At 37.2% G+C, this 20,461-nt stretch overlaps 2 protein-coding genes and 2 long non-coding RNA genes across 12 annotated transcripts in view; 1 reads left to right on the forward strand and 3 right to left on the reverse strand.

Annotated features, from left to right (window-relative positions):
• The window catches only part of LOC132797221 (thyroid receptor-interacting protein 11), a 34,182-nt gene extending 25,680 nt beyond the window's left edge, over window positions 1–8,502 (reverse strand). The window contains exons 1-2 of one of the 2 annotated variants that reach the window (XM_060808821.1): window positions 8,167–8,496; window positions 7,766–7,879 (exon numbers count right to left, since the gene is read on the reverse strand). In XM_060808821.1, the coding sequence (XP_060664804.1) occupies window positions 7,766–7,879; window positions 8,167–8,370 (318 nt within the window). In that variant the 5' untranslated portion in view covers window positions 8,371–8,496. Of the gene's footprint in view, window positions 1–7,765; window positions 7,880–8,166 lie in introns of both variants that reach the window. The other variant, XM_060808823.1, reaches the window with a different exon arrangement.
• Window positions 8,503–10,821: 2,319 nt separating this feature from the next.
• LOC132797222 (arginine/serine-rich coiled-coil protein 2) lies at window positions 10,822–15,650 on the reverse strand. 3 transcript variants are annotated; one of them, XM_060808824.1, is made up of 4 exons: window positions 15,456–15,650; window positions 14,488–15,066; window positions 12,496–12,591; window positions 10,822–12,420 (listed from the first exon to the last, which is right to left on the reverse strand). In XM_060808824.1, the coding sequence occupies exons 1-4, from the start codon at window positions 15,519–15,521 to the stop codon at window positions 11,110–11,112; spliced, it is 2,052 nt and encodes a 683-aa protein (XP_060664807.1). In that variant the 5' UTR covers window positions 15,522–15,650; the 3' UTR covers window positions 10,822–11,109. The 3 variants fall into 3 exon arrangements, with proteins under 3 accessions (XP_060664807.1, XP_060664808.1, XP_060664809.1); XM_060808825.1 differs by having other exon boundaries at window positions 10,823–12,420; window positions 14,488–15,083; window positions 15,456–15,647; XM_060808826.1 differs by lacking the exon at window positions 14,488–15,066 and having other exon boundaries at window positions 10,823–12,420; window positions 15,456–15,649.
• A 708-nt stretch (window positions 15,651–16,358) lies between these two features.
• On the reverse strand, window positions 16,359–17,490 carry LOC132796714 (uncharacterized). The gene is made up of 3 exons (XR_009633582.1): window positions 17,267–17,490; window positions 16,709–16,918; window positions 16,359–16,630 (listed from the first exon to the last, which is right to left on the reverse strand). It is a non-coding gene; the product is annotated as an uncharacterized LOC132796714 (long non-coding RNA).
• An 811-nt stretch (window positions 17,491–18,301) lies between these two features.
• On the forward strand, window positions 18,302–19,688 carry LOC132796260 (uncharacterized). Of its 6 annotated transcripts, XR_009633536.1 has the most exons (4): window positions 18,714–18,977; window positions 19,047–19,159; window positions 19,234–19,356; window positions 19,440–19,688. It is a non-coding gene; the product is annotated as an uncharacterized LOC132796260 (long non-coding RNA). The 6 variants fall into 6 exon arrangements; XR_009633539.1 differs by having other exon boundaries at window positions 18,302–18,977; window positions 19,047–19,163; window positions 19,234–19,688; XR_009633538.1 differs by having other exon boundaries at window positions 18,687–18,973; window positions 19,234–19,688.
• The last annotated feature ends 773 nt before the right edge of the window (window positions 19,689–20,461 follow it).

Consider the following 20,461-nt stretch of genomic DNA (forward strand, 5'->3'; position numbering starts at 1 on the left):
ACAGCAGTAGCAGCAACAACAACAACAACAACTACGAACAATGTCAGCTATCAAAATGTAATAAAATAATTGCAGGTCTCTCTCTAGCAACAACAACAACAAAAACAACAACAGCAGCAGCAGCAACAGAAACTGCACTTAGCGACATGCAACAATTTGCTGGCCAGTTGAGAAGCCAACACAACAACAACAACTTAAATATATTGTCAATTTCAAGGGGAGTGGGGGGGGCCGGGGGTTAATAACTCCCCCATAGCTGCAGGTTCATTCAATGGGTAACTCGCTGCTTGACCATTTGGGTATTTGGTTAGGCTCTGAATGACAACTGGCACGTTGAATAAATGGATGGATGGATGGATGGATGGACAGATGGATGGATCGCTATACGACCTTTCGATCACGTTGATAGTTCGCTAACAACAAACATCCCCCCAAAAACAACAGCAGCAGCAGCAGCTACTACTCATCATAACATCGTCATCATCATTATCAATGGATCAGTGCTTGCAGTTATTGTGGCTAACTTCAAATTTCCAATTTCGAACTGAATTGCAACTCTTTTCTGTTTTTTCACAAATATTTCCTAATTCTAATAGTTGCATATTGAGGCTAATTTTAAATTGAAATTCCTCTTTAATATTCTTTCAGTATATAGATTTGGTATATTTGTAAAGTATAGGAAATGAATTGAATTCAACTGAATTGCAACTCTTTTCTGCTTTTTCATAAATATTTCCTAATTCTTAAGTTGCATTTTAAGGTTTTGTTTAAATTGATATTCAAGTTTCTTATATATATGTATACGTACATATATTAGTATATACATTTGGTATATTTGTAGAGTATAGGAAATGAATTGAATTCAACTGAATTGCAACTCTTTTCTGCTTTTTCACAAATATTTTCAAATTCTTACAGTTGCATTTTAAGGTTTTGTTGAAATTGATATTCAAGTTTCGTATTTTTTAGTATATACATTTGGTATATTTGTAAAGTATAGGAAATGAATTGAATTCAACTGAATTGCAACTCTTTTCTGCTTTTTCATAAATATTTCCTAATTCTTAAGTTGCATTTTAAGGTTTTGTTTAAATTGATATTCAAGTTTCTTATATATATGTATACGTACATATATTAGTATATACATTTGGTATATTTGTAGAGTATAGGAAATGAATTGAATTCAACTGAATTGCAACTCTTTTCTGCTTTTTCACAAATATTTCTAAATTCATTTTCAGTATTTCTTCAATAATATTTTGATATATTTGTATAGTATTGAAAATGAGAATGGGGATTTTACTTTCTTAGTTGTTTTGTGATTTTACCTACGATCAAAGTTAAATTTTTATATTGTTAGCTTATTTTTGCTAAATATTTTCACCATTTATTTTCAAGTTAAATACCAGAAATATCAAATTGAATTGTAACTCTCTTCCTTTCAAAATCTTACAGTTGCATATTAAATTGAAATTCAATTCTCAGAAAATGTTAAAATACTGTAAAAGTTTAAACTCATATTTTGTAATTAAAATACTACTTTATGCAAGTAAATGAATATTTTAAAATTGTAAATAAATATGTAATATCGATGACATATAGGAAGGCAAAATAAAAGCAAATTTAATATGAGAAAGATGAAATTGGTTTAGCTCAATAAATTATGATTTACATATAAACATTTAAAAATATTTCAACACAAAAATAAATTACAAAGAAACATTTTGTAAAAAAAAAGAAAAGGAAAGTCAAGAGTTTCAATTTCTTTTTACAGGGTATCAACGTACGAAACAGTTGCGTGTTCAAAAAAGTTGAGCAAAATAGCGAAACCAGGAAATGAGCTAAAGATTAACATTTGAGTTAAGCTCGCTCATCGTAATATGTATAATTTTCGCTAGTCACTGTCTCTTTCACGCACTCTCCCTTTCTCTGTCGCATGTGGAACAAGCGAATGGAAAGACGAACATGAACATGAACACACAATATAAACACACACATATGAAATATGACTGTGTGTTGGTGTGTTGGTGTGATGATCGACGATTGACACGCAAATTGGACAAGGCTCCTCCGATCGATCCATGGCTAACAGGCAGAACCAATGCCGTCCCACCGACGCCAGCAGCAACAGCAACAACAGCAACAACAACAACAACTGCAGCTGAAAACCATTTGACACAGTTTGACCGAGCGGAACAAATCAACTTTGTCAAATGGAACACGATTCGCTGTTTGCTATTGCGCCTGACGTGGCCAAAAAACCATCACCTGTCGCCCACAACACGTAACTTCATCAACACCTGACGTCCTAACTTAATCTTCTTCTAACATCACATAAGCTTCTTGGATGTTCATGATCCCGACTTCCTGATCTTTTGTTTCTCTCCTAACCTAACACCCTGATGTTTTAGCCACATAATACCCATATCAATTGATAACTTTTAACTTTCAATTTCCTGAACACCTGAATTACAGGTTAGTAAATTACATCACCCCTTCCATCATTCATGTTTATTGTGTTCTAAAACCGTCAACGTCTTTTTCCCCCATTCTCTTACCTTTCAACTCCCTGATATCTTGGCTCTCGTCCAGTAACTCCATAACAAATTAGCTTTAACTCCTTGCTCTCGGAACTTGCCAAATTTTTAGTTCATCGTCCTCTAAGCTTCCTGAGCTCTTAGCTCTCCCACCCCTAATCTTGTAAAGCTCTTTATTCCCCAAGCTCTTAGCAATATATGCCCTAATTTCTTCCTATAACTAGCTACACCTATTAGTTGCCTAATCTCTTGACTCATTGATTCCTTAGCCCTCACCTTTTAGCTTCCTGACCTCCTATCTTCCTTGGTTTCTTAACTCATCCCACCCAAGTCATCTAGCAAACTTCGTTCCTGACTCGAGTCGCTTTGTGATGATGACCTAACGCTAACTTTAGCCATTGGTATCAACTCAAATTCCGCCTCCCTCTCAATTCCCTCTCTCTCCCCCTATCGCTTTACTGTATTTGACATGTAACATTAGTTGCTAATGCCAAAAAGTTTATATTTGTTGTTGGAACGCGACGCTGCCAACATGCCGTGCTTCCGGCCCAATGCATGCCAGCTTCCCTTAACCCCTTTACCCCCTTACCCCTTTACCCCTTTACCGTCCCTTGCCCTCTGGCAGCCAGCCACCCACACTCTCGCTTCTAATTCCCTTCCACTCATCGAGAGCTCTCCACAATCTCCTGCAGCGTCGCTTCATTACCCGACCACATGTCAACCAGCTTTCAATTTTGATGCTGCCCTGCTCATCCCCACCCACTGCTTTGACTCATTATCAACGCCAGGTGCGTCTGCCCGCCTCGCTCTCCTTGTCCCACTTTGCCGCACGTAATCATTGCGTTTAAATTGAACAATTAAACTAATTTGGCTTTAGAGCCGCTGGCGCATGGCAAATATATTATTAGTATAACATATTTCTATTATTTTGTAGACTTTTTTTGTTTATCGTTTCCTTTCTTTTTATTTGTTTTGAAGGGCGGTTTTTTTAGTTGCGGGGGGAAAACTGTAACTCACCTCGTATGAAAACTGCAATCGCGATTTCCGGCAAAAACAAAAATGTAAAGTAGAAAAAAAAAATGCAAACAAAACCGAAGAGAAAAGAAAAACTCGCACGACTGTTAAATGAGTCTCTATGAGTGTGTGTGTGTGTTCGTTGTGTGTGGTTGACCTTCTTTTGGAAAATTTCACACGATTTTCGAATGCAAATTGCGTTTTTGGTTTTTCAGGCCAAGCACCAACTACAACAACTGCGACGCACAACCAAAAAACAACAAAAGTTCAAATAAAAAAAAATTAAGAAAAAAAAACAGAAAAACGTTTCAAGAAATTAACACTTTATGCGGGTTTTAAACGAGACGGAATCGAAGTCGAAGTCGGAGTCGGAGTCGGGAACCGGGAGAATCGGTTGACGATCGCACGAAATGAAATGAATGACAATGAGCAGGTGAGTCGCCCTTTTATAGGTAGCCGGAATCCAACCCCTAACAACAACCCCAACTCCGGCCAACAAAAAAAACCTTTCGATATTGATAAGCCAACAGTTGTCACTGTCGAATCATGGCCTGGCCACTTCGCATCCGTATGCCCGGATAAGATAACAATCGACCAAGTTTAACCAAATGGTTCAAATGTTTTGAGGGTGGGGATGGGCTGGGGGAGGAAGGTTAATGGGGTCGCATCGTCTCTCTGTTATCTGTTATCTGTCCTTTGTCGCCAACCCGCTCGCTTGCCTCAATTATGCACAACAATATGGCGGCTACTATCGATCGATCCGACAGATAGATTACGAATAAAGCACCCACAGATAACATCCGATATCCAGCCGAACGAGAGAGAATGAGACACCTGGACTGTTTTTTTACTTTGGTCACACAAACCAACCAAATAATCATCGTACTTAACAATATTATAATGAAAAAGGATTCCAATAATTATAACCACTTCTCCTTTAAATCATAGATTAAATTTTAAACTTTAAATAACTCACGCTTTATTAATTAATTAATAAAGCTCTACAAAGCTTCATAGCAAAAGGAGATGAATAATATAGCAACAAATACATTCACTATACAAATAATTTCCAAATATTGTATTATGCATCTATTTATAATCTTGAGAAGCTCTCAAATAAAAAATTATATACTAAATAAATTAAATTATAACTCAAGTTACTTGGAATATTTGAGAATGTGTTAACAATTCGACTATAAGATATCCACCAATAATTTTCAATAAAAGCTAAGCATTCCGATTTATACCAAATTAATAATAATAAAAAACAAATTATTATATTCCAAAGTCAATATTTAGTATATCGATATACTAATACATTCCAAATATACCACACAGTACAAAATAGAGAAGATTATTAATCACAGCAATAAAGATCCAACATCAGTCATGTAAAATTATTTCTTAAGAAACTTTTAAAATTTGTATCTGATCGCAACTAAATATTTGGGAATCATAAAGAATATAGTTAGTTATCACTGTGTAACTCTAGCCTGCTATTCCATTTTTTCAATTTGCGGGGACAGAAGTGGAAGTGGCAAAGTTCCCAAACAATACAAAAACAAGTAAGAAAGCTACAGTCGAGTGTGCTCGACTGTGAGATACCGCCTACCAATTTGGATTAAAAGCAAAACAGTGCGGTATTAACTATAAAATATACCAAATGATATATTTGGTATATTGATATAAAACCACACTCAAAATATATCATAGCGCGCAAGATATACCAGATTGTCATCCAAGGCAACTAAGACTCGTAGTAAGGAAGCGTTATACAAAAATATTGCTTAAATAACCTCTTCAATTTTTATTTTTATCTGATCACAACCAAATTTTCAGGAATCATAAAAAATATAGTTATTATTGTCTGAGCCAATATTCAAGACTCTATTTTGTTACGCTTGTTATTGGATTTTTATTGATTTTCGAGGACGGAAGTGGGCGTGGCAAAAATTTGAAACAAACTTGATCTGCTTGCAAACGTAACAAATGCATTCGAAAAAAATTATAGTTCTATCTTCTATAGTCTCTGAGATCTAGGTATTTATACAGACAGACAGACAGATAGACGGACGGACAGAGGGACATGGTCATATCGTCTCGGGGGTTGAAGAATATATGTACTTTATAAAGTCAGAAATATGTTCTTATACATGCTACATAATATTTTTTAAATTAAATTATAACTCACATATCGTGGGATATCTGATAAACAAATTAAAAGAAAGTTCACAAGCCAATTCTTATTTATCAAAATTAATAAATGCTTTAAAGAATGCACAAGAAAATATGAAAACTAAATCAAGAAAGAAAGTAAATTAAATTATTTGTAATTATTCGCAGTATCCCGAGTACAACTTATGCCTAATAATGCAGACAAACGCTATCAATTCACTTGGTGTGAAGTGTTAAAAGATTCACCATCAATAAAGATATGAATTCCACAAGTAATGGGAATTTCATAAAGTTGTCACTTCTCTATAAAGCATATTCATTGTTAAAAATATACAAATAATTTGAAGAGAGTGAACGTTCGATTACAAAAATCATTTGCTCATATAAATTTGATTTTAATAGCACTTCATTCATTCATTTTGTATGAATGTCTGCCTCAATGTTCATCTATTAAAATGCTAACTATTTTATACATATAACAAGAAATATAAACATACATTTTAGTATCATAAATTCCTCAATGTTGAAAATGTTCTCGTTTTTTTTAGTTGATATGTAAGCCGGTAAAGGATTTAGGTTTGGTTATAATTATTATAGATATGATCAAAATGAAATTATTGTTGTACATAATCATGTGAATCATATTATTGCTAGCTTTATAAATTTTGATCGCTGGGAAAGAAATTGCTAAAATCTATTCTTTAGTTAAATAGAAGACAATAATATATCAAGTTCGAGTTCTAGAATTCATTTCGAAAAGTATTCCAATTCATTAAAAATTTCAACTTCAATCTGTAGTTACGAGTTCTTGTTTTCTTTTTGTTGATATGTTGATTATAAGTATTATACATAGATATTACTATATTGAAATTATTGTTGTAGATAAAATTATTAAGTTCTTGATATGAAACATGTTATTGCTAGCATTATAAACATGGAACAAGTATTTATTTATTTATTATTTTATAATCTAATTGCTGGGAATTGCTAATTTTTAACTCAAATAGAAGTAAATAATATTTCGAGTTCGAGTTCTAAAATCCTGAGCTACCCATTTCGAAAAGTATTCTCATAGGTATCAAGCAAGTACAGTTGTGTACGGTGAACACAAATAGAGAACGATACAGAGCCCAAGCCCATTCCCATTCCCATTCCCATGCTCAGCAGAGCCCCACCCAATTGCAGTCGCACAATGATATCAGTTGGGTCGCAGGTCGCTGTGGGGAGGTAAGGGTTTCGCTTTCGGTTAAGGGTAGGGTATTGTCGAGTAGGATAGGATAGGATAGGATAGAGTCGAGAGGGGATGGGATGGAGCAATGGATTGATGATAGGCGACCTAATCAGAAATAATTCGGTAAATTAAACAAATAGGGTGGCGGGCAGATGACGAGGATGTGTACCTACATATTTTTATATACAGAGAGATATGAACAGGAGTGGAGCATATGGGCGAATAAAAAAAAACAGAAACAGAAAAGAACAGAACAGAACACATCCGATTTATGGTGGAGTGGAGAGCGAGCAAATAAAACTTAACACAATATGAAATCAAATAGAAAATTTCGTAAAGTTCCATAGAAGAGAAAATAATAATAGTAATAGTTGGGGTTGGACTTGCTGCTTATCGCTATGCGCAACATAATGTGGCAGCAGCAGGTAACCAGCATTGATAAGATGACACGTTGCAACGGCAACGACAACGACAACAACAACAGCCACAGATAAGGCCAGTTGTTGCCGTTGCTCCTGAACTGACTTTTTTGCTGTCTTATCACAATTTAAATATTAATTTAGGGATATATAGAGAGCGCATAAAGAGAGCGAGAATATTTGATGTGCAACCGATGCCATTTGCTTATCGTGACTGCTGGCAAACAATGCTCGATATGGGAAAGCAAAGTTCCCAGATGTATGTACAGCATATTATGTGGATATACATTGAATAAGTTATATAGTTTCGTGCTGCAATGTTGCAAGCAGGAAGTGCAGCAGCTGCCACAAATATAGCCATGTTAATCAATGTGTTGTTTGCCACTCACCAGCGATTTGGTGTCGCCGGCAGCTTCAGTTTTAGCTGCTGCTTTGTTGTTGTCGCTGTCGCTGCTAATTTTTTGGCCTTTCAATGTGTTAATCTGCTTGCGTAGTGCTGCAATCTGTTGTTGGGCAAGAAGAAGGCGGCATATTAAACAAAAATGTCATGTCTCTGGCAAAGCAAATAAAACGCAACGTTGCAAGTTGCTGTTGCTGTTGCTCTTCGTAATTGCTGTTGTTGTTGGCAGTTGCTGCTGGAGAGCAACGAAGTCCTACAAGTGCGAAGTGCGTTCAACTTGCTTACACAGCTTCAACTGCAACCACGAAACAATATCAACAACAACAACTGCGCAACAACAACTGCAATTGCAATTTCGGGGGTTTCCACCGACGACGTCGACGAACTTACCTCACGATCTTTATCCTCGCACACCTTGTCCAGCTGCTCCTTCTGCAGCTGCGTCTCCGTCAGCAGCTCGAGGGCCGTCTTCGTGTTTAGCTCATCGCCACGATACTCTTCATCGCCGGGTCCAGCGGTGTCGGCCAACACTTCCTGGGCCAAGTTCGTCAGTTGTCCTTTAATGGTGTTTAGGCTGTTGTTTAGCCACGACATGCTGCCTGCTCTCTGCGTTCCGATGTTGCATGCACCCTGGGGTAGTGTCTGCTACTTGCTTTGCACGTTCAATTGACTTAAATTTAAAAAATAACTAATTTATTATTTTGCGTGGCACAAGAGCTGCTTCAGCTGATTATTGTTATTGTCATCATCGCTGATATCGATATATCGTCACGGCGCATGCGATAGTTATCGCCCAGCTTTATTTGTGCTCGCCAAATAGCTGGCTGCTGTGACGCGCAATCACTCTGCACTCAGCCGTTTAACAGCTAGATTTAGCTGCTTTCGTTCAAAAATTATGTTTTTAAATATTTCAATTTATTTTTTAGGCAAATAAAAATATAATTTTCTTTTTCTTTTTTATTCGCTAACATAAATTATAGTCTTATTTTATTTTAAAAAATCAAATTATTAGAAATAAGAAGAAAGTGTCAAAATATAACAAAAAAAATAGTTTCTATACTAACTTTCTTGAGTATTATGAAATTTTAATCAAATATGCATGAGAAATATATATTTTTTTTTATTTATAATTTATTTTTATTTTATTTTTTAAAATGATTACGAAATGTTAATCAAATTTTAATGAGAAATATTTGTTGGCTTATCTGTGTGATTTTTTTATAGAATTTTTAATTTAATTTAATTTTCACTCAAGCAATTATGATTGTAATATGTAAAATAAATTTACACAAAAATTGTGATACGCTAGACATAATAGTTAAAATAAAAAACAAAAGTGAATCACACTTTCTCATATGGGCATTTCCCAAAGTCGCGAACGTACGAGATAAATTAAAAAAATAAAATCGAAAACAAACGTTTCCTGAAACTTTTTTTTTACTCTTCGATAGCATTTGTTTAGCTCTTTGGTTAGTGTAAATTATGGGGCTTATCGAATTTTAATTTTCATAATATTGTCAAAAAACATGCGGTCGCGAACGTACGCAAAATGGAAATCGACTTTGGCTTAATACAGTAAAATGCAAAACTCTGCGAATTAAGACGGAATAGTTTAAAGAAATAACTTTACTTTTAAAGTAGAATCATATAGCTTTCTATTAAGTCTACTCCCAAGAAAATATCTCCATTTATTTATTTTTAATTTAATTAAGTTCCGGTCGCGAACGTACGATTTTTCCATGTTGTTTTATTTATTTAATTTTTATTTTTACCACAACTTTTTTTATTAATAACTTCATATTTCATAAAAACAAACGGAGTTAACTCAATTTAATGTGTCTAATAACATTTAAAAGCAAAAAAATAAATTTTTATTAAATATGAAAAATGTACTGAAATTTATTAATAGCAAGAAAAATATGTAATAAATAATAAGTAATAACTAACAAGTAATAAGTAACTGCAAACGACATAGTTTTCAAAAACAAAAAAAAAAAAAAATTTTTTTTTTAAATCCATGCGACGCTAGTAAAAATCGACATATGCTTATAGGTAAGGTCGCGAACGTACGCTACTTTGACAATCAATAAAAAAAGATTGGTTAGAGTAACCCCAACGATTTTTTTTATTTAAAATATATATACCAAAATCACTTAACACGCGAAGTTTCATTCACCAGCTTGCACTTATTGCGGAGCAATTACAATAAAATGATGTTTTTGGTCGTGAACGTACGATTTGAACATAGATAAGAAGCAAAATACAAATTAACAGTTAATTGAACATTTTTTCGCTCACTTTGCATTTTTTATCTTATTATTGGATTGCTATTAAGAGATTTGGTAGAAAAAATGCAAACATATCTTATGTTTTCCTTGTGAAATAATTAAACATAAAAATGCATACAAAAGGAGCTGAAAGTGCAAAAATTACATTTTTTCAGTTTGCAGGCAAATTTTTTCATAAAAACAACGGAGATATGCTACGGATCCATTGTATTATGAAAATTTGGATATTTCTTTATGACATTATACAAAAAAATACGATGAATGTAAAGATTTTTTTTTTTTCGGTCGTGGTTTACCATTTTTTGAGAATTGCCCATATCTGATTTAGATTTATATTTTATTAAAAACGAAAATATTGATTGTTGTTCAAAATTAAATAAATTGAAATATTAATTAGCTTTAAAATTAGTGCATTAAATTAAAACCTAATTTTGAGTTATTATTCACATTCCACATTCTATGACATTTTAATTAAAAAAAAACATTCGAACTCTTTGTTATGCTGGGTTTAAAACATATTCCGCAATTTTAGCCTTGTAGTTATTGTTCTTATCTTTGGGAAAGGGTGCATTATACACATATTTTGTTGTAAGGCTTATCTCTGCAAAAGCTTTATCAAAATAATCTACATTCTGAATAGTATGAAATTACTAAATATAATCATCGCAATCAGAATCGGACCAAGCACTTAAATATATAATATTCCCTCCCTTTTCCTCCCCGATTAAACAACGATTATTTGGAACAATTCTTGCACATTTATTTGAAATAAAAAAAAAAAATAGAGAAATTCCTCGTTAAGACAAATAAACATTGCTATTTCAGAACAGTTGTGTGTGTGAGTGTTTGTGTGAGGTGACTACTGAGGTGTTGTATTTGATGCGTCGCGTCGTCGTTCTATATACAGCTTTGCAATCAAAAGGGTTCCAAATTTCCTCGCCGTGTCGTGTGTGGCTGCTAAATTTTTCTTCTTCTCTTCTCAGCTCAGCTCTTCTCTTCTTTTATACTCCCTTCCCTCTCCTCTCTCTCTCATCCCGTCGCCGTCTTAATAGGTGCGTGGCTGGGAGCCAAAACCAAGGCCCACGCCCCGCATTGTGTGTGTCGCGGCACGTGCCACTTCGTATTGTTGCTCCATGTTGGAGAACATGCGCTGACGCTGCTGCACATCGGTTGGCACAGTTCCAGATCCTGAGCCAGACGCATTGCTGCCATTGCTATTCGGCTCAGTCGTTGCATCTGCTTTATCAGCACTTCCTGCGGTGGCTGCTGAGTTGATGCTGCTGTTGTTGCCGCCGCTGCCGCCGCCTCCTCCGCTGCTGCTGTTGTTGTTGTCGCCGGTGTTCTTAATGCCCATGAGGCGCATAAACTTGGAGGCCACTTTGCCATCCGAGTCCTGGGAGAAGTGAGCATTGCCCCATTTGTTGGCCGAATCCTCGCTCTTCTTGGAGCCCCACAGTAACTTGCGTTTCTGCTGCTGTTCCGCATAGCGATTGGCATTGATAATGCCCGGATTATAGTATTTGGGCAACTGCAAGGCTGCCGGCTGTTGTTGTTGCTGCTGCTGCTGTTGCTGCTGTTGGTGTTGTTGATGTTGTGCCTCCACAATGGGCGGTGTGCTCAGCTCTAGGGACATTAGCGATGGTATCTTCGGTGCATAGTTAGGTGTGGGGAGCAAACCGGCGCCGCCACTTAAGGCGCCGGCTCCACTTGAAGTTGCCGCTGCAGCGAGGGCAACAGCTGCCGAGAGGGCTCCACCAGCTCCTCCCGTCTTGCCCAGGAGTAGTGCTCCAGGTGTTGCCAAGCCACGAGAGGACTCCAATTCGTTTGGCCTCTTTGCGTGCGAGTTTGAGCGATCGTTGGGCGATCTGGAGCGGCTGCTGGAGTCGCGCGAGCCGCGTGCTCGATATTTGCGTGATGTCTGCGCTTGTGATGAGGAGCCTCCGGATGACTTTCGCTGTTGCTGTTGTGGTGAACGGCGGCGATTCGATGCCGACGGCGTTCCCGCGGGCGTGCGTGAACGAGATCGTGAACGCGAACGTGATCGGGAGCGTGAGTCGCGACGACGATGACGACTGCGATGATCGTCATAGGAGCGACGTTGCGACTGTGACTGCGATTTGTACGTCGAAGAGAAGGATGAGTTGTTATTGTTGTTGTTGTTGTTGCTGGAGCGTGAGTCCTTGTTGTGATGTCGCGATCGATCCCTGTCCCTTTCCCTATCCCTGTCCCGACCGCTTCCGCTGCCGCGACGATCCTCTCGCTCTCGCTCTCGTTCACGATCGCGATCGCGATCACGTTCTCGCTTGTAATCACTATCCTTGTTGCTCTCTTTGGTGCGATGAGGATGCCGTTCGCTCTGTGGTGCAGAAGAAAAGAGAGAACTTTCGATTAGAGAGGGATACAAACACCAATTAGAGCGAGACGGACTTACCTTGCTGTGGTCTTTATCGCGCTCCTTGTCTCTGCTACGCTCCGAGTCACGCTGTCTGTTGCCTCCGCCTCCGCTGATGCTGCGTCCGTGCGCCTCCTGCAACGAGAAGACACAAGGCAGCAAGTTGTTATATTAATTTCATTTGCTTGGCAACGAAGTTCAGGCAGCAGCAAACTTCTCTAAGAGCGAGAAAGTGATCAATTTAAAATGAAATTTGCAATCAATTCAAAACTTGGAAATCATAAAAACGTGACAAATAACACAATTTGTTAAAACGTTGCCCCAACATAAAAGAGCTGTTGCCTGTGGCGTTGTTGTTGCTGTTGAAGTTGCTGTTGATGTTGGAAATTCGTGTCCTTTATTAGCTTGTCCATTCGTTTGGCTGCAAGTAATGATCATGTTGATGACGATGGTGATGATGATGATGTTCAGATCACATTGATGCGGCGGCAATTCTTTCCTTTTGTGTGTTGTTTGTTGATAAGTGTGTGTAGATTAAATATGCTAAGTTTTTGGTTTTGTTTCTTTGTTTTTTGTTTTTTTTTGTTTTTGGGATTTTTTGTTATTGTTATTATTTGTTGCTATACTCACATTGATGCGTCTCGATCATCATTCGCTCTTTGTCGCAAACCATGCGGTCAGAGTGTGTGTTTCAAGGAGTTAAAGGAGTGGGACACACAAACCCTGTTGGGCGCGTTGCAAACAACTCTAATAACTCTAAAAACTGTCCTCAAGTCATCGTAAGTCAAGTCAAGTCAAGTCAAGTCAAAGTCGAAGTCGATGTGGAGTCGTCGTCAGATTTGAGTTTGAGTTCGAGACTTTTTGCATTGTTACTTTTGGCTTTTGGTTTTGGTTTTGTTTACATAATAATAACAATAATAAAATGGTATATTTTAGTCATATATAAATATAAAGGTTGCATAAATGTTTAAGCTTAATTATCTAATACACTAACAAAATTACAAATTAGAATAGTTGCTAATAGAATACATAGAGATTAATTTACAAACAACCTTGAATCCGACACCAACAAAAAAAAAGGAAATAGAAGAGTCCTCGACCAGCATACACACACATATTCGCACACACACACACATGTTGTGGGGGAAATCAGACAATAGAAAGGCAGCCAGACAAAAACAAAAAATCAATTTATAGATTCTCATTTCAGGAGTGAGGGGGGAAAAACAACAATGAACAAAAGCAAAAAAAAACAGCCATTGTCAAGTGGCAACTAAGTTGTAAAAAATAGATTAAAAACGTATATACATATAATATATAGTATAGTATGTCGATAACCATGTAAAACATGTATGGAAAGTTAACGCATGGACAACAGTTAAACAAACAGTTTAAACTACAACCAAAAATAAATAAAATGCCTCTTATAAATATTTCCAATGTGCCAAAGACCCACAAAACCTTTTCAGTTGTTTAAATACATAAAAACTGGTGAATTATGGGAATTCCCGCCTTTGGGAAAATTCCGTTCAAACGTAACAATGCATAGAAATAATTTAGTTTGTTAGATTCAATTATTATACATTGATTTCTATGATATTTTCATTATATCTTCTTCAACTATCAGCATATATCATATACCAAATTAAATTGAATACATTTTTAAGAATTTTTTTGAAAATGTTCAGATGTTTTAAACAATTTAGTTGAAATAAAAATTAAATATACATATGTCACGAACTATTAACAACAAAAATTAATTGGCATCGCTATTACATTAACAATTAAATATGGGGAACAAAGAATGGTTACAAGTTTTCTTGTGTGTAGTTTTCATATTTGTTGCTAGGCCGATATTTCAGTTCTTAAATGGAATTCTCTTTTGCAATTTTTGCTATAGATGTCTTTCGGTATATTTAATATTTTTATGCTCAGTCAGCTTTGTGATCAATCTTGGGGTACATTGGAAATTGTTTTATAGGCGACAACTTCTATATTAACTATAATGGCAAATTGAAATGAAAAGTTTACCTCATCAGTGTGATTATTAGTATTATTATGTCGGCTGCCTCGGCTCCTGTGATGATGATGATGGTGATGGTGGTGATGATGGCCACCGCCTGAGCCACCGCCACCACCACCGCGTTGTCCAGCGGTTGGCAAAGGCGGCGTTTGCGGCATTTGTGAATGCGACTGTTGATCGCCCGCAGCCGCCACCTTGGATGCGGCATTTGATGGCGACAGCGTTGCCAGACCTTTTTTATTCGCCTTGTCGTTTATATCAGCACTGTCATCACTGGCACCACTGTCGCTGCCGCCGTCGCTGCGGCTGCGGCTGCGGCTGCTCGAGCGTCGACGCTGACGTCTGTTGGTGTTGTTGTGACGTTCGCTGTTAGTTTTGTTTTTGCTTTTATGTCGCATGCCGGCAGCGGCGGCGGCGGCAGCAGCAGCAGATGTTGTTGTTGCTGAAGATGATGTCTCCAATGACGGCGGTTGCGATTGCGGTGAGCAGCTGGAGCGTGAACGACGACGACGTCGTGATGTGGATGTGGATGCCACAGCTGCATCTTCTAGTTGCTGCTGCTGCTGTTGTTGTTGATGTTGTGGTGCCTAGGGGAATTTTTCAACTATTCAGAAACAGCAAATTCGCATTATTTTACTAAAGCACTAAATATACAACTACATTACATTATTTTTTTTTAGATAGTAGAGTATTGGGGGAGGAAGAGGGGGGTACGTGTGTGCAATTGTTTTGATTTTGACTTGCAACAAATTGCTATATTTTTGCTTATATAGTTGCCCTACTCACACACACACGCGCACTTGGAGAATCACACATACACACACACACACACACACACACACACATAAGCAGCATGCACGCTTCGGCAAAATGTATACACAAAAAAAAAAACGAAAAAAAGTGCGCTGAGAATTCGGCATTCGATAATTTCAGTTTCTTGTTGACCCATTCGTCATTTAATTTTTGGAGTATTTACCCTTATCTCGTAGCCACCATCCTCATCATTGTCGTCCTCGCTGCTATAATTCACCAGAGCCTCCATTTTATTGGTATAAATCAATTGATTTTAGCGCGTGTTCGCTACAAAACTTCAATATTAAAATCAATAAATCTATCACTGCTGCTGCTGCTATTTTTTCCTTTTTTCTGCATAGATCCGCGGCGTGTGGCTGCAACGCCAATTTTGATATTTACTTTTTTACGTCGATAAATATACCGAAATATACCGCATTCACTAATTACACTGAACAATGTAATAGGAAAAACCAAGTATTTTCGACATAGAAGATAACAATTTTGACACAATAAATCTAACAATAATTAATTGGACAATGTGGTTAGGTTTTGTTTTTGATAAATGCCTATTTTAACTATTTTAAATCATATATTCAAATGAATATGAAAAGGAATTAAGTATCCCCATTATAATTTCTGAACAAATCATAAACATGAATTTGAAAGTCAATCATTTATTTCCTTTTTAAATAAATTATAATAAAAATAATTAAAAGAAAGGGGAGTAGAATTTTAAAATTAACTACTTTGCTTTGAATTCTAGCATTATGGTTACACTTCATTAAATACCAATTAAATGAGTGGTAACACTGAAACTTTTTCCTTGAAGTGTGTACACACTTGTACATTTATGCAGCTCTACTTCGGCGCGCAAATTTGAAAAATAAGTGAAGTCCCCAGAGATACGATGCTACACGACATTATGTAAACTGTTTCTTATGTCACCTGTCGCATGCATATGCTAAAGGCCCCAATGGCATTATCCCCATGTGTTTACACTTTGCAAAAGATCCATCAATTTGATTATTTTAAGCGACCCCAAAAAATGTAAGCAGATAAGTACTTTACAATTGTGACGGTTTGTTGTTGTTTACTTATTTTTGTTTTTCGTTTACAATTTTGTTTACGCATATTTCTTGTTTTTGCTTTTTTTGGCTAACGTGCCGACTTCAACGTCGCCGACTTTTCAAATTACCCTTATTTTCTTTCAAAAGATAAAGCACAACAATATTTTGGCATCCAAAAATAGCTATAAATTTACAATAGTCTGCTGCTGGTCGAAGGGCCATCGAAATATGGAGTTTAGCATTTACCACTTAGCGCTTGTCCAGCATGTTGGAGGCGTCTGTCTTATCGCTAAATAGCACAGTGTGAATTACAAATAACAAGCAATTGATTAGAAGAATATTTTTAAAATATATTTTATTTACTTACATATGTATGTATATTTACGATTAATTTGAAAATAAAAAGCAAATTATGTATGTAGGTGTATTATTGATTAGTATGTGAACGAGAGAAACACGATCGCATTCGTCCACTGACCCATTTATTGAGTAAACACTGTACGACGAAGCCTTTCCATCGTCGCAGACTGTCAGGGCTACCACCACAGTGGGGGCACTTTTGGTGTGGATTACAGCACTACAATAAACACACACATATATTTACATATTTACATGTGCATGCATTTGTGTTGTGTTTGTTTAGACTTTTCACATGTTGTTTTGATTTCGCTGTTTTGTTGTGTTTTTTTTATTTTTGCCTTTTTTGTTGAAAACAACAAATTTGTTGCTGCACAAGGTCGCACTTATGTTTTTCGTGTTTCTAGAATAGTTTTTAATTTGCGCGCATAATCATTAACAACATTTAAATTGATTTTGCACAAAATTCGCTTAAAGCTAGGCCAACTTCTGAACTTTGGTTGTGTGACATAACCTCACACTTAAAAGCAAACACACATAGAGGGAAATAAATTAAAAAAATGTTTACCCGTAGTCTTGCTCCTATTTGTCCAATTTAAGCGTTACCAAATCTGTTTTGGACTAATCATTTAAGCGAGGGTTGCCATCTTATTTGTCGCGTGACATTACGTATTCAGAATGCAACTTGTGGAGCGGACCTCGCTTTGTTTACTTTTTGGCCTAATCTTTTGTTTTTATTCTTTTTTTTTACATAAAGTCGCCGCGCGACACTTACAAAATTATGATGGACGCAATTGCTGCTGTCGTTGTTGTTGTTGCTTTTATCAATGGCAACAACAAAAGTAACGATAAATGAAAAATAGCATAAACAGGTCGCTGATAAGGCGACAGTTTCAGTTGTCCATGAATAACTGTAAACATGCACATACATAGCTGTCGATGTGTATGTGTATTGCTGTCTATGCATGTGAGTGCTTAAGTGTGTATGCGTAGCACTCCTATGGCCCTCAAATTAAACGACTAGAACCTACGACAACAGAAAGGACACGTTGCATGCCGCACGTAGACGTTGCATATGTTGTCTAGTCGTGCCACCAACCACAAAAAACACGCTTGTACACATAAACGCGCACTCATTCATACATAACACACATACACATTCATACATAACACACATACACATTCATACATACAACACACATATACAACGCACACAAAACGACGCAATTAATTTCATGTCATTTTATGCAAGAAGCAGATCAAAGGCAAAGCAAAAAAAAAAGAAAAGAAAAAAAGGCAGACACGAAAGTGAGGCTAGTGACACAGCCGGCATGACGACGTGCCAAAATCCGCATACAAAAACTTCAGCACAGAGCACAGCCGAATGCCGAGCTCGCGAGCTGACGACCCGAGAGCACAGACGACAACGACCGGCGTCGCGCACGCTCTCTCTCTCGCTCTCATGTTGCATTGGGTCAAGTCAACTCAACTCTTCTATCTGCCTTAGCATCAAGCGCAGCATCTCCCTCCCACCCCACCAATGAATTCGAAAATACACACATTACAGATCAACATGCAAATACAGCTGCGTTTGCGCGCGTGTGTGTGTGTATCAGAAACTATCAGCTGCTGTTGTTGTTGTTGGCGTGGAGCCGGCAGACGACAATGAGGCGCAACACCGCAACACGTACGCCAAAAAAAAAATGGCGTTGCGGAAATCTCGAAAACACGATATGGAAACCTTGGAAAGAGCGCCAAACGGCAAATGCGCAGGCAACGTAAAAAACCAAAACAAAAACACAGATGTTAAATTCAAAGAGACTGTGCGAAAATAGAAGCAGAGCTTGAGCTTCTAAACAATGCCAGACAGCAACAACAAAGCACGCTTACAAACAGACGTACATACATACATACATACAGATACATATGTATGTACATATACAGACAAACATATGTACATAGTATGTACATAGTATGTACTACATACTTATGTACATACCGATAGACCCGATAGACGGACATTGAAATCTATGCTTTGCTCCAACAATCACACTTTACAATTACAACTGTCGCGTGTATGTTCACACACACAAACATACATCTACACATGTTTATTGGTGTGTAGGTGCCGCATATTAATAAGCCGGGCGCGGGCGCAGATTTATAAAGCACACACATACAGATACAGACATACGCACCACACTTAAAATTCTACGAAACTTCTTATTTTTATCCAAATTCACTTAACCATCCATCTGTGTCCATATGTATGTATGTGTGTATGTACAATTAGCATGTAAATGTAAACTTTTGAAACTACGCAGTCTTTTTTTATTCTGTATTTTCAGACTCCTGGCTTGCGCCCGTGACGTCACATTTAGTATGCTGCCCACGATCGAAAATACGATAATTACAAATTAATATTGATCAAACGATATAGTAAATGGATTGATAAATATATGTAAGTATGTGCAATTGCATTGTTATTACGTAATTCAATTTCACAGCTGTTCATTCACCTCGGTGAAATTACAGGAAGAACGTTGATCAACAATAGAATAAATATTTGCAAGCAAAAAAAGAACATGATCTGCATACCAAGCTTCAATTGGTCGTGTGCCTTGATTTGTATTGGTTAAGCGTGGCTTTGTTGTAACTGTAAGTGCGTGTGTGCGTTGAACAGTGGTTCGCATATTATTTGACACGTATCAGCGAACTTTAATTTGACACTTGTTAAGCAGCAAATAATTTGTGTGTCACTGTGCATGCATATGCGGGATAAATTTGGGCAAATGAATACGCAAGTACATTACGAATACAGTGAAAGCTCCATAGCGAACACCCCTTTTGAGCGGATTCGTTCTTCAAAATAAAATTTATTGAAAACATAAAAAACAATGTCTGCAGAACTGCGATTATTTCTGATGTATGTATAAAAATCATTTCAATATTAAAACTGACTAAAATTGATTAAAGTGGAGAGCCCTCTGTACGTGAAATGTGTTTGTTTGTAGTTTGTACTATGGGAAAATGTAATTGATAGATTCGATTTGAATGCAAGGTAAACGAATGCACATTCTCTTGAACCTGTTGTTGTTATTGTTGATGCTTCTATGTTAATTGGTTGCATTCAGTGGCGCTTGGATTTGTTACGTGACTCTTTGGCAGTCAGCCGATGTCGATGCGCACGATGTTCTTATACACGTACACATGCAGGCACACACACACACAGCGAAACTCAGCCAGACAGTCACCAATACATACAAATGCACCCCGAGTGCATTGCACTCCGCAGACAGCAAGCAACACCAACAACAACGCTGCTGGGGGCCATTTGCAGTCTAAGCCAACTTGCCTGGTAAACACCATAAGACAAAACTAGTGCACGTATACACACAAATACAGGCACAGGCACAGATGTGTGCATGTAATTGCATAAGTATGCAATGTTTGTAAATATTGTATGCTTAACAGCTGATGCAGTAACAGATGTTAAATTGAGCATGTCTGTTACCTTGCATAACATTTGTCATCGCTGTTAAGTTTGCAGCACCTGCTGCAGCAGGATCGCATTATCGGTCGGCTATAAAGATTGATTAGGAGAATTTTAGGTGGATGGGGGAAGGGGCACAATATTTGAACAGCACAAACAAGAAGCACACACCCAACGTACACAGTATACGTTGATTGTATGTGTGTGTTAAGCACTCTTGGCTGTGTGTGTGCTTATTTGTGCGTGAGGCAATGAAGTAGAAGTAGAACG

This window comes from Drosophila nasuta, chromosome X, assembly GCF_023558535.2.
Source record: "Drosophila nasuta strain 15112-1781.00 chromosome X, ASM2355853v1, whole genome shotgun sequence".
Classification (NCBI taxonomy): domain Eukaryota; kingdom Metazoa; phylum Arthropoda; class Insecta; order Diptera; family Drosophilidae; genus Drosophila; species Drosophila nasuta.